At 41.8% G+C, this 14,024-nt stretch overlaps 1 protein-coding gene across 1 annotated transcript in view; it reads left to right on the top strand.

Moving 5' to 3' along the window:
• Nucleotides 1–14,024, top strand: part of BCAS4 (breast carcinoma amplified sequence 4) — an 87,150-nt gene that overhangs the window by 20,823 nt on the left and 52,303 nt on the right. The window contains exons 3-4 of the mRNA XM_077831708.1: nucleotides 1,641–1,742; nucleotides 3,612–3,746. Coding sequence (XP_077687834.1) covers nucleotides 1,641–1,742; nucleotides 3,612–3,746 — 237 coding nt within the window. The remainder of the gene's footprint in view (nucleotides 1–1,640; nucleotides 1,743–3,611; nucleotides 3,747–14,024) is intronic.

The raw sequence follows: 14,024 nt of genomic DNA, 5'->3' as shown, positions 1-14,024 counted from the left end.
ACTTAGACAGTAAGGTCTTTGTAACCAGGGTCTGTCTCTTGCGTTTGTACAGCACCTAGCACAATGGGGTCCTGATCTCTGGCTGAGTCTCCTCAGCCCTACAGTAATACAAATAATGTTAATACAAACACCCACAGTTCCCATTAGATAATATAAAAATGTATGTAAGGGGTATAAACCCTCCTGCTTCAGGGCACAAATTACCACTAACTTAACAGGAGTTAGGAAGGAACTTCCTCTGTGCAGATTATGCCATCATTGTGCATGATGGATATTCTCACTTCTTTAAAACATCTGATACAGCTAGGGTGACTAGATAGCCCATTTTTAAAGGGATGGTCCCGGTTTTGGGGACTTTTTCTTATATAGGTGCCTATTACCCCCTACTCCCTGTCCCGTTTTTTCGCAGTTGCTATCTGGTAACCCTAGATATAGCCCACTGTTACAGACAAAATACTGTACTAGATGGACCACAGGTCTGATTCAGGATGACAGTTCCTACATTTCTGTGCTTTGTGCCTGTCTACAGCACAAATCGAACAATGTTAGTTAAGTGTAAACTGTCTCTGCCTTTCTTATTGGATTTGATGACAGCTAAGGCATGGTCTACACTAGAAAATTAGGTCAGTTTACGTTTGTCAGGGGTGTGACAAATCCACCCCCCTGAGCGGTTTAGATAAACTGACCTAACTCCCTGTGTACACAGCGCTAGGTCAGTGGAAGACCTACCGCCTCTCAGGGAGGTGGATTACCTACACCAATTGGAGAACTCCTCCTGTCAGCGTAGGTAGTGTCTGCACTGACGCAATGCAGTGGCATGGCGTTTTAATTGTACACAAGCTCTAAAAATCAACCTTTTTTTTTTTTTCCCCATCGGCTACCAGGGCTGATAGCTGTAGGCTAAACTACAGGCTATCCTTATCAAAAACTGTTTGAAATTGTATTCCTCCCAATATGAATCAATTCCTCTCTGATCAAATCAAAGTCAGGGGATGGAAGGAAAATAAATACATTTTTAACCATTGTTAGCTGTATTGACAGTAGAAGTGCTGAGCGGAAAATGAAAAGCCCTTTTGAGAAAAGATTTGTGGGGAAGTAGTTTGGGTCTAGTTGTTAGACTGGGAGGAGGCAAGGGCTTGCACTCAGGATCATGGGTTCTACTCCTGGCTCTTCCACTGACTCCCTGAACGACTTAGGAAAGTCATATAACTTCAGTTTCCTCATTTGTATCCTGGGTAGAACACTAGCTGTTTCAATGGGGTGTTTTGTAATTTGCCTAATTAATCACAGAATCATAGAAATGTTGGGCTGGAACAATCGCCAATAGGTCATCAAGCCCAGCACCCTGCGGAGAACCAGGACCAAATAAACCTAGAGTCCCAGACTATCCCTGACAGGTGTTTGTCCAACCTATTCTTAAAAACCTCCCTTGGAAGCCTATTCCAAAACTTAACTACCCTTAGAGGTAGAAAGTTTTTCCTAATATCTAACCTAAATCTCCCTTGCTGCAGATTAAGCCCATTATGTCTTGGCCTACTAATGCTTGTGCTTTGAAACGGTCAGGTGAAAGTTGCTGTTGAGGTGCTGTGTATTTATCACGATGATGCTTTCTGCTGTGAGATACTTTGTTTTCTGTGCAGATTAGAAGCGATACATCCCAGATCCTGGACGAGACCATTCCACTCATTAAAGCCAAGGTGGTAGAAATGAACAACATCTATGCCAAAGTTGATAAATTAGAGGTTTGTTACATTGAGTTTTGCGTTCCTGGGGGGGGGAAATGTGCTTCTGAGGTTGCCCTCTCTCTGGATTTGTGCGGAGTGCTCACATATTTGCAACTAATTTTGTTCCCTTTGGCTGTATGTTTTTTGTTTGCTTGTTTGTTTTAAAACAGTGGGACTCTTGCCTAAAATATAGCACTTGTGTAAGTGCTTGTGGGATTGGGGCCTTAAAGAATAATTTATTTTTCTGATTCACCAACTCCGAGTATTAGATTTAAGGTATTCATAATGATCAGGGTCTTGGTGACTTGTAGGGAGATTTATGCCACGGTGTTTACTGTTTTAAAAAAAAGAAAGTCAGGTCTCATGTCCATCAGTTTCAGCTTGTTGATAATAGTCTTGTGTAACTGTGTAAAAGATATCTCTGTGCTCCCCTCTTCAGCAGCATTTTAGTGTTTGCTGTATCCTGAATGACGGAAGCCAGTACGACTCACTAAAATGATGTCCTCACCATATTTAGTAAGCAGTATATTAAAATTACAGTGTCAGCTCAGGGCAAGGTTGCCTCTGGGATGAATATAATTAAAACATGACAAGATAAATCACATAATGTTTAATATCACTTTTAACTGACTCGGAGAAGTGGAAGAAGCTAAATGTTCATGGCATCAATTCCAGGTGGGCATTTCTCAAGCTTTGAGCTCAGCCCCTTTACAAAGTAGCAAAATAACTCTCCCTGTCCCTGATACCGATCTGTTGAATAAGGTGGTGTCGTTTGTACAAGATTTATTTTCAGACTAGAGCTACTCTTCAAAGCCTTGATTCAGCAAAGTACAAAGTGGGTTCTGTAGAAAGATAAAATAAGAGAGTACCTGCTGCAGAGAGCTCACAATTAAGACAGTCCTATAAACTCTGCCTTGTAGCAATTTGTGTGTACATGGGAGAGTATAACAGTGGAATCTGGGTTTTAGTGATCACTCTATTGTGAACATTTGGATACATGGATCAGTTTTTTTCCAAAAGCCAGTTCCAATGTGTGTCTGAAGCTTGTGCTGACCAGTGAATTGGCATTCAGCTGAAAGGATCATATGGGAAGTGATGTATTATTTTATTTGATGTTTACATAGGTAGAAAAGAATTTCGCACCTTTGAGTGTCACTCGGCTGCAGGTAAAAAAAAAAAAAGTTAGTGGGAGCTATTTTTATCCTGGCTGCCCTGACTTGGCATTCTAGGATGTCTAGCGGGACTCGTGCCGTCCTTGCGAGATGGCGACTCCGTTTCTCTGCTTGTGATTGATTTGGCGTGTCATTGTTCTGTGGATCTGAACCTGGTGATCGTTCAGCTAGAACACTCCAGTGCCCAACTCTTCTTACAACAGGGCTCAACAAGAAGTCAGAGGATGTCATAGGCCAGAAGTTCAGAGACCTCTGTCTAGTCACTAAGACTAATAATAATTTTGCTTCTGCTGTTTTCTACCCACAACCAATTATGAGTGCAAATGAGTTTAGTCTTCTAGCCACCCAGTTTTTAGGTGCAAGCAAATAGTGTAGTTGGATGTCTGTGGGCAGATTTTCAGCCAGTGTGCAAGTGCTCATCTAGTCTGTGTGCAAACAAGGAGCAAAATTGTGCATTTGAGGTGTATTGAAAAAAATGGCACTAAATCATTTGCCCCCGTGAGTAATTACTCATCTTACTGGTTATAGGTGGAAAATTAGAGTCCAGGTTTGAAAATGCATCCCGTTTGCGACTCCTATTAATAATAGTGCATTCTGGGATCTTGCTGAAGCCATTGATTTGACTCTGGATCAGTAGCCAGGATAGTATTGAAAACCAGTGTGCAGATGCTGGTAATTCTCATTAGATTTTTTTCTGTCCCCCCCCCCCCCACAGGCATTTGTTAAAATGGTTGGACACCATGTCTCTTTTCTAGAAGAACAAGTGCTTCAAGCCGAGGGGAACCACAACACTGTGTCTCACGCTGTTCGCAAACTACTTCAGTCTGCAGCTATACCTTCTTTTAAAAATGTAAGTGTTTGAAAGCTATTTATAGCACATGGGGAAAGTGATGTAACAAATACTCCTCCCTCCTACTACCAGCATGGGCCTAGACAATAGGTTTGATATTTCTGGGGAGTGTTGTAAACATTACACTGGATAATTGATTGTAACTAACCAGTGCAAGAGAAGAATATTATTTCTTGTAGTGAAAGTGAGTAGCTAAGAAGTCCTTTTCTAAGCTGTTATGTGGTGTTGCTGTGGGTTAAATAGCTTTTGTGTTAAATCTGAGAGATGTCCACATTTGGTGGGGGGATGAATGGAACTATTCCCCTGTGTGCACACACATATATTGTTTGTAGAATCTGTACATCATCTTGGGATGAAAGATGCTCTATAAGCATCTTGTGTTGAAATTACATCCTCTCCATAGACTTGTCATCTTCTGTGAACCAGCACTACAGGGGGATGAGGCACGTGCTCTTTGCCGGTGGATTTCAGTGATATTTACTGACAACAGAGGAATCCTGAGACTCAGGATGCTGGATTTCCTTTCCAGGTTCTGGAAGGAATTGTGCTGTAGTGGGCACCCTCTTCTCTCCTCCCCTCCAAGCCTGTCTCTGGGCCAGTGCTGTCTTGTTCCTCTCTTTTCCTCTTCCCCCTCCAGCTCCTCATCCCAGTCTCCTCCCCTAGCTAGTTCCAGTCTTCATCCTTCTCCCCCAGCTCGTTATCCAATTCTCACTTCCCGCCCCGCACCACCACCACCACTCTAGCGCCCAGTCTCCTTCCCCTGGGTCTATATCACAGTCTCCTTGCCCAGCTAGTTCCAGTCTCCATCCTCTCTGGCTCCTCATTTGATCTGTCCTCCCATGCCCCGCACGCTCTCAGTCCCTCCCTATCCCAGTCCCCTCCCTCCAGCATCCAGTCTCCTTGTCAGCCTGTCCCAGTATCCCCTGCCCTCCCAGTCTTCCTCCATCAGGCTCCTTGTCCTAATCTGCTCAATCTACCTCTCCTTGTGGTCCAGTTTGTATCCTCAGCAGAAAGGCTGCTTCCTCCTCCTTCTCCATGCTGCCTGTGTGTCAGCCAGGTCAGCACTGAGAGCACAAGAGGAACAATCTGCCGGCTTTCAGTTTCTGGGCTCAGTGCCGCAGCAGCCCCTGGCACCTGCAGTAACAGGGAAAGTCCTGATTACCCCCTGCCATGTTGGGATGGAGCATGCCCAATCGTGCTGTGGGAATGGCATGTACCCAGTCCGGTCAGCACATAGGAGCTCTCAGGGGACAGAGCATGCCAAATTCTAACGACTGAACTGTGATTGTTCAGAGGATTATAACTTGATCAGATTCTCACGGGAACATCCCTGACACCAGCATGACCCCCCAGCCAAATTTCAAATCCCTCCTCCAAAGCATGGAGGCACAAGAGCTTCTCAATGGTTCTAAGCATTTTTTTTTAACATGGGCAAAGCAACATCTTTTGCTTTGATTTCATTTGCTGAAATGGCCAAACCGTTTTTGCTATTATTTTCCACACAAAAAATAATTTCAGCCTGATGCAGATAACCAGCCTGGAAAATTTCTGTCCGAATGGTTAAAATTTGGTAAAGTTTTAAGCAACTGGCAACAGGTTCTTATAATGGGAAGTGTTGGGCAACCTTAACTATAGGTGACACTATCAGCTCCACCTATAACAATAATAATAATAATGTTGATATTAGTGGTAGGGAAACATGAACTTTCAGCACAATATACATAGCTGGGAAAACATTGAGGTTCTCTCTTTCTGCATCCAGAAGTCGAACTGGGCTGGGTCATGGCGAACTTGTTCTTTTATCTGGGCACTTTTTAAAAAAATGAAAGCATACACTAAATGAAAAGTCCCTAGCTCTCTTGTGGTTGCAAAGACTTTCAAAATATGAAGTGAGTGTAACTGATATAGTGATACCTGCTTGAGTTTGCAGACAGCATGGAACAACAGCTTTGAGAACCGCCCGGTTTATTTCAGATGGGTTGTTAACTCTGAATCCTAATGTCAGTAATTGACGTCTGTATAAAATAAATAACTTTGATTGAAGCATGCAGGAAAGGATAGGGACTGTCTTACTATGAAGATGAGCTGTCAGTGGAGTCTTGTTTTGGTGTCTCAAGTGGGAATTTCAGAGAGTACCACTTTTTTTTCCATTTCGACCCTTGTCTGAAACGCAAGGCTCCAAACTGCCACTTCCCTTTTCCTGCACTTTGGCAGCTTCCCGTATCACCCCCCACCTTCCAATGGTTCATCACTCCCTCTCCTTCGTTCTGAAAGATCCCATTGCAGTGCCTCAGCAAATTTGGCAGTTCTCTTTGCTGGGGTGCCTGTTGCCACTAAATGACAAATGTGCATGGTCTGGGATTACCACCTCCCCCTTCCCCCCCATGCCCACACTGAGTGAGACTTGAATCTTGAGCAGCTAAGGTACAAGAGGGGAGCATCCTGAGTGGCTGAATCCTGTGATGAGACTTTCAAGGATAGCAAGGGTGGGATCCTGCAACGTGGGTGGGTGTCACAGGCAGGTTTAACATGTTTGGCTGGTTCTGAAATGGCAGGCTGCCTAGACTTTGACCCAGGAAGAAAAAGAGCGGGAGTTGCACTGACTACATTTCTCTAAAATGAAATCAGGCTTTTCCTCTTTCTCTGGGCTGGAAGAGATGGTGCATTCCACCTATTGTTTCCCTGCTTTTAAATTAAATATACACACTGAAAAGTGCAAGGAAAATCTCATTCTCGTTCTTTGTTACTATATCCGAAGGTGCAGCTGCAGAAACAGAGTTTTGGTTCCTCCATGCATACTATTAGTTTGGGCTCTCCCATCCAGGACTGGTACCATTCGCTGCATGGCAACTTGTTAAGTTGTTGGTCTTTTGCATCTGTGGTTCTGCATTTTGGGCATTGAGTGGTTAGTTTCATAGTTGTCTATTCAGGGCCTTGTTGAGCAAAGTGTAAAATCTGTGGTAGAAATGGGCACTGATACAGTTCTCTCCTCATGTTAGGAACATGTAGGGGATTGTTGGAGAGGAAGGGCAGCATGGCTAGCCAGGAAATGGATGGAGACTTGCTGACGTATTCTGCGCCCGCCCTCCCCCCGAAATGTGATAGAACTTCTTAATTTCATGCATGTTATTGTCAGCACTTTACAATGTAACTTGCACTGCACCGGGGTGATGCTAGTAACTGTGGGAAACCAGAGCTTCTGTATAGGTAGTAGGAGAGTGGGAGATAGAGATTCCTCTCCATTTTTATAGGGATTTTATGGGCCCCATCACCATATTATTTGAGCTCTTCACAAATATTAATGAATTTATCCTCTCAGCATCAGTGTTGCATAGAGAGGTCTCACTTTCCCTATTTCATAGGCTAGGAACTGATGCATAGAGAGGTTAAGTAATTTTCCCAAGAATATACTGGCACAGCTGGAAATTGAGCCCAGGTGTTTGGCGTTCCAGTCTAGTGCCTTAAGCATAAGATTATCCTCCTCCTTCAGGAACAGGGACCTGTGTCTGGGTTGGAGCTGGAGGATGAAAGTAACAGCTGGGAGATAAGAATTTGTACCCAAGTTCTTTATAGGTGGGAAGTATGGGCAATCTGGGTTCTTGCCTGTATGGCATGTAAGAACTCTTCAGGTGTGTCGCTCTGGCCCCGCTGAACCGTTAAGCATCTCTATCACCATAATGACAGATTTCAGAGTAACAGCCGTGTTAGTCTGTATTCGCAAAAAGAAAAGGAGTACTTGTGGCACCTTAGAGACTAACCAATTTATTTGAGCTACAGCTCACTTCATCGGATGCATACCGTGGAAACTGCAGCAGACTTTATATACACACAGAGATCATGGTATTGTTTCATGATCTCTGTGTGTATATAAAGTCTGCTGCAGTTTCCACGGTATGCATCCGATGAAGTGAGCTGTAGCTCACGAAAGCTCATGCTCAAATAAATTGGTTAGTCTCTAAGGTGCCACAAGTACTCCTTCTATCACCATAAGCTGAAAAGCTCTACAAGGACAGAGCTCTGGTCATACGGTTAGGAGCAGTAGGTGTTTGACTGCATACTAGTTTTTGTTACTGTTTTACAGGATTTATTATAATCCTTCCCTCTAAGCAGGATGAATATAGAAGCTGCTTCTTTATTTTTGCTTTATGAACCTTCAGAAAAACAATCTGAAGCCATTTGTTTGTGACCCTAAGTATTTGTATGGAGTATTGAAATCCTATTGAATTTTCAGAATTGCTAAAGCAGAGATCAATTGTTCCTTGCAGACTTCTGTAGCTTCAGAGCTTTTTATTACTCTAAATTTCAGTCCTATATGTGCAGGTTCTTCTCAGTGAATAGCAGTATAGTATCTCCGATGGCTATGTCAAAAATGGAGTTAAATTTGCTCCATTTTCTTTTCTTCTTCTATCATGTTATCTGGGTGTATATGTGCAATATCTCTCTCTCACACAGTGTAGGAAATAGTTTTACTAGTGATTTCAGAAAGTGTTAAAACACTCCCAAAATTTTGAGCACTCTTATCTGAGCAGTACTCTTAGTTCTTTGTGTTTCCCATTCCTTTTTTTTCCCCGCTTCTTTAAACTGTCCATTATGTATAATTTTCAATAGTTCTCCATTTAGTAATTTATAGAACATATCTTGCAGGCAACCGTGTAAACAATTTTACACCAATTGTAAATATACATTGCTGTACAAAACTGACAGATTACAAAATATAATGTCACACCGAAAGACATCACTCGGAAATTGCAAAGCAAAAGAAATGCCTTCTCCTGTGAAGTCCATATACTCTGCAGAAGAAAAATAGAGTTTGGGCTGTAAGGGAGAAGCTGGCTGGTTTTTGATACATTTCATACCTTTTTTCTAAAGATTTCACCCGTGCCTTGGCTGAATGGGGCTCTTCCACCATCCAGAGGAGACTGGAGAATTGTATTTTAGAAAATATCAGAGTTCTGGTTATAAAGAATCAATGCCATCTCTTTCTTTCAGTGGATCAAAACCCTGTATTGCCAACTCTCACACTTTTATCAAGGATCTCGTGGTATTTGATGTCTTTCTAAAAGCCCTTGCTCCTGAATTCATGTGATTATGTGAGAATTACTTTTTTTTTTTTTTGATGAAAGCTGTAAGTTTTGAGACTTTATGGTTGTAGAGAAAAGTTTGAAATTGTTACCCTAAAGGTCCCCAAACCTCAGTAGGCAAATATAAAGAAGCCAACACTTACTGTTTTTTAAAATCTTAGGTTTTTAAGCCAATATTATTCTGGGGGGCCTGACTCATTATTTTTGAATGTTTGGGGTTGGCAATACTGAAAGCCCTCTCCAGCCTGTGATTCCATTAGTCTCTGGCCTGCCAGAGCAATACTGTGGGAATTCAAAACCACACTACAGCCGCTAGAGCTTTGATACCAAATATATTCCTTCTCTCACAACCAAAACCACATTCAGCATGTGGAAACAAGGATAAAAGTAATTTTGCAAATATATTGAAGGAAAGAAAAAGCCATTGGCTACAATATTTGCATTTGATGCAATTCCTTATCACTCTGACTTTAAAAAACCAAAACTCACCTTTTTAAAGGGAAACTTCAGTTCAGATTCAGCTTAATTGTAAAACAATTAAGAACATAAGAATAGCTATTCTGGATCAGACCAGTGGTCCATCCAGTCCAGTATCCTGTCTTCCGGCAGTCGCCAATGCCAGATGCTTCAGAGGGAATGAACAAAACACGGCAATTTATTGAGCGATCCATTCTCTTCCATCCATGCCCAGCTTCTAGCAGTCTGAGGATTAGGGCTAATAGCCATTGGTGGACCTACCCTCCATGAACATATCTAATTCTTTTTTTAACCCAGTTATTCTTTTGGCCTTCACAATATCCCCTGTTCTCTGTAAGATCTAAAACCAATAGAAATGTTTCCATGACTTTTTATTAAATTCCATGGAGACAATTGCTTTTTAAAAAAAACAGTAAATACTCTCTTGTGTCCAAATATTGCAGCATTGGGAATCTGAAAGTGAAACCAACTATATATTTTTTAAAAGTTAAATGAATTTGATCAATGTGTATAGTCAAAGCTGAGACAAATGCAGAAAAGGAAAAAAGCATAAGTATATTGGATTTTAAAACTTCTTTCAATAGAATTGTGTGTTGTGCTAAGACCTACTAAACTCCAGTGTCTAACATTTTAAATAAATAAAGCTCTTGTTAAAGATCTGAGGCCGCCAGCCCTTTAGGGTGTGAGATCTCTCCATTAACATCCCAGAGGTCCTCAGGTAAAACCTGGGAAGACTGGATTTGACATTCATAATATTTCTAAAGTTAAAAAAAATAATTAAGAACTCCTTTCAAGATTTTATTATCCATCATAAAGAAGCAAAACAGGCACAAACTCATTTAAAAATAATCCTTTACAGGTCTCAGAGTAGCAGCCGTGTTAGTTTGTATCTGCAAAAAGAAAAGGAGGACTTGTGGCACCTTAGAGACTAACAAATTTATTTGAGCATAAGCTTTTGTGAGCTACAGCTCACTTCATCGGATGCATCATGAAAGCTCACGAAAGCTTATGCTCAAATAAATTTGTTAGTCTCTAAGGTGCCACAAGTCCTCCTTCCCTTTACAGGTCATCTTTCGTAATATACGGTTATGTTAATGACATTGTAAGCAAACATGTTTACCTGATTTAGTTGATAGTGTCCCTTTAAAATATAGAGAGAGGAACATTCCCACTTTTCCTTTCTTCTCACTTACTCATAACTCCATGCCTACAACATCATTAGTATTTCGCTTTGCATTGCATTTGCAGGAATGAATGCTCTTTCATTTTCTTTGTAATAACAGCTTTCAAGTTAATATTAAAGATATATTTATGCCAATTGTCAGGAGCATGATAATTATTGACGATGCTTTCCTTCTATGAATTATCAGAATTTCTTATTAGACTGGGTAGGATAAAATAGGCAGTTTCCTTTCCATTAAAATTGTAATGTTAGCTCTTGAGCAGCAGCTGCTTAACTTAGTCTTCATTCATCTGCTTCAACTGATGGCTAACCAACTTTTTTCTGATGCCTAAGGGAGAGAATGGTTTTCTAAATGCCATTGTTGGAAAAGTGGCTCGGGGGATTGATAATGGGAGATGAAGCTTACTTTGTGCTACATCATTAGGTCAAGCTCAGCCCACCTTGCTAGTGCGTACGAGTCATTGCCACTGCAATTATTTAAGTGTCTAAGATAGAGATCCCAGGGATACAGTTCTTTTTGTGGTTGCCTGTGTGACATGGGTTGGTGGGCTCAGTCCAGATTCAGGCTGGCAAGTATCCACAAAGGTAGTTACCAGTGGCAGTAATATGCTCCTTTGAACAGAAAGGCCACTGCTCAAATGGATCAGGAGATTGAACTCTTCTGTCTGTCAAGGAGAGTTTTCTCCCCATGTCAGGGTTTAAGTTCTGATTGATTTCTTGGGGAATTAATATTAACAAAAACCAGGTTATAAACTGCCTGAATAAGTAGCCCTTCCCCTTTCAGTTGCTCACATTTCACCCCCTTGGTACTTGTTATGTCATAATCTCTGTAGATCACCTTTAAAATGTAACTGGATGGTGTGTATTTAATATATGTCAGGATCACATTTTCCAGTGTCCTTTCCCCTCATATGAGACTCACAGGAGGTATGGTTTAAGTTAAAACTGGGAGTCAATAGGCTTGTGTTCTACCCCTGCTTTTGCCACTGACTCTCTGTGTATCCTGGGGTAAGACACTTCACTTCTTGTGCCCTGGTTTAATTTCTGAAGATAATGATCCGGATCTCCTGGGATATTGCAAGGCATAATTATTTGTCTGTAAAGGGCTGAGAGATCCTTGGGTGGAAAGGGCAAAGTATTTATTAATCTTTTTCCTTCATTTGTATTACATAGCACAGGGGAAAGGGGCACAGAGAGAGCAAGTAAGGCCAAGATTTTCTAAACTAGAACCCTAAAGTTAAGCTCCTGTGTCCATATTTAGGTAGCTGCCTGACTTTCAAAAATGCTAAGCACCTGTCAGCTCTTACTGAACCCACTGGAGGTGTTGGGTGCTCAGCACTTTTGAAAATCAGACAGATGCCTAAATATGGATTTAGAAATTTAGCTTTAGTCTCCTAGTTCTGAAAATCTTAACCTAAAGGCCAGTTACTGCAGCAAAATGCAGGCACTGAAATATAATGAATAAATAAAAACTGGTAGAAAAATTCTTAGTCTAGGTGAATGCTGTCTAGGTTAGCACCCTGCTCTGCTCTGTATTTGTGTATTACCTAAGAAAGTCCTGAACTTCTGGCTACATATATAGCTTTTATGAGACTGATTAAAACAAATAAACAAGTATGATCTGTACCAGAAGGTGGAAACCCCACTTCTGCACTTACTGAGTTCTGAAGGTGCTCTGTATCAGTTAATCTATTGGTGTTTATTGTTGAGCTTTAAATAGGCTTCACAGTGAGTGGTTCACTAGGCTTTGATGATGATTTTTTGTGGGTTTATAAATTCCACTTAGAACATTGCTCTGTGTAGAATTAAATTGAATTAGCTGCTGCTGCAGAGAAGAGACATAGCTGGTTCCAGGGAAAGTAAGAGGTGGATATTCCCCCTTGCCTTGGGTTCCTATTGGCTGCTGCTGTGAGGAATGCAGCAAGCAGTGGCTACTGCTGCACTATTGACTAAGCATCTGCGTGTTATACATTTCAGCTGTGCACATGCGTGCCTTCTGGGGGAAATAGAAGGTGGTGCCTTGAACTATATCTGATTCCTCTTCTCCTATCAGTTACGTTTCCTCTCTTCATCTGGGGATCTAACCTCTATTTCCATTGTTAAATAGGCTAGCTACTCTCTACGTTCTAAAACTACAGGTATAAAATACTCCCTTAGCTCTTGCTTCTCTAATGGTTAGGCCCTGACTCATGAAACCTGTGCTGCCCTACTTACTTAAAAAAACCCAAACAAACAAACCCAACCAAAACCAGACTGCTGTGTCTTCAGTTTGAGCTCCCTCAGAGCAGAGAGCAGCATGTTGAGAAGAGGTGCCGTTAAGTTAGGCTATGGCTACGCTACAGAGCTTGCAGGGCAGCTTGTGCAGATGCCGTAAGCTGACAGGAGAGAGCTCTTCCGTCTACTTAATTATGCCAACCCCCGCAAGCGGCGATAGCTATGTTGTTGGGAGAAGCTCTCCTGCTGACATAGCACTGTCCACACTGGTGCTTAGGTCGGTGCAACTTATTTCGCTTAGGGGGTGACTTATTGACCCCCCTGAGCAACATAACTTACACTATACTAATTTATTTGAGCATGAGCTTTCGTGAGCTACAGCTCACTTCATCGGATGCATACCGTGGAAACTGCAGAAGACATTATATACACACAGAGACCATGAAACAATACCTCCTCCCACCCCACTGTCCTGCTGGTAATAGCTTATCTAAAGTGATCATCAAGGTGGGCCATTTCCAGCACAAATCCAGGTTTTCTCACCCCCCCTCCCCATACACACACAAACTCACTCTCCTGCTGGTAATAGCTCATCCAAAGTGACCACTCTCCCTACAATGTGCATGGTAATCAAGGTGGGCCATTTCCAGCACAAATCCAGGCTTTCTCACCCCCCCCCCTTTCTGGGGGACGGACACGGACACACACACACACACACACACACACACACACAAACTCACTCTCCTGCTGGCAACAGCTCATCCAAACTGACCACTATCCAAGTTTAACCAGAACGTCTGTGGGGAGGGGGAGGTGTAGGAAAAAACAAGGGGAAATAGGCTACCTTGCAAGTACTCCTTTTCTTTTTGCGAATACAGACTAACACGGCTGTTACTCTGAAACCTTACACTATACTGACATCAGCTAGAGTGTGTACATATTCATTACCTGTCGTAGTAATCAACAGAATCCCATTTTAGTTATTCCCAGAAATAATTATGGGTATTTTTGCTGTACTAGAAATGGGATGTGTATATCCACTATTTGGGTTATTTCATTTTCCTTCATTAATTTCCACTTTTTTCCCTGGAGCCAGCTAGTAAAGTCCTGTTGATATGCATAAACGTGCTGCAAATCGCACCTGAGATTTTTCATCCCAACATATTGTGTTATAGTTCACTGAGAGAACTTTCTTGCTAGTGGTGAACTTGTATGGAAACTTTGCTTTACCATATTTCTGTGGCTTATTTTCTTCCCAGCATGGAATATTCCACAAGCTCCTGTTACATTTTATAATGGAGTTTTCTCAGAGAACTGTGCATA

This window comes from Eretmochelys imbricata, chromosome 13 (genome assembly GCF_965152235.1).
Source record: "Eretmochelys imbricata isolate rEreImb1 chromosome 13, rEreImb1.hap1, whole genome shotgun sequence".
Taxonomy (NCBI): Eukaryota; Metazoa; Chordata; order Testudines; family Cheloniidae; genus Eretmochelys; species Eretmochelys imbricata.
This window is presented reverse-complemented; position numbering and strand designations above follow the sequence as displayed.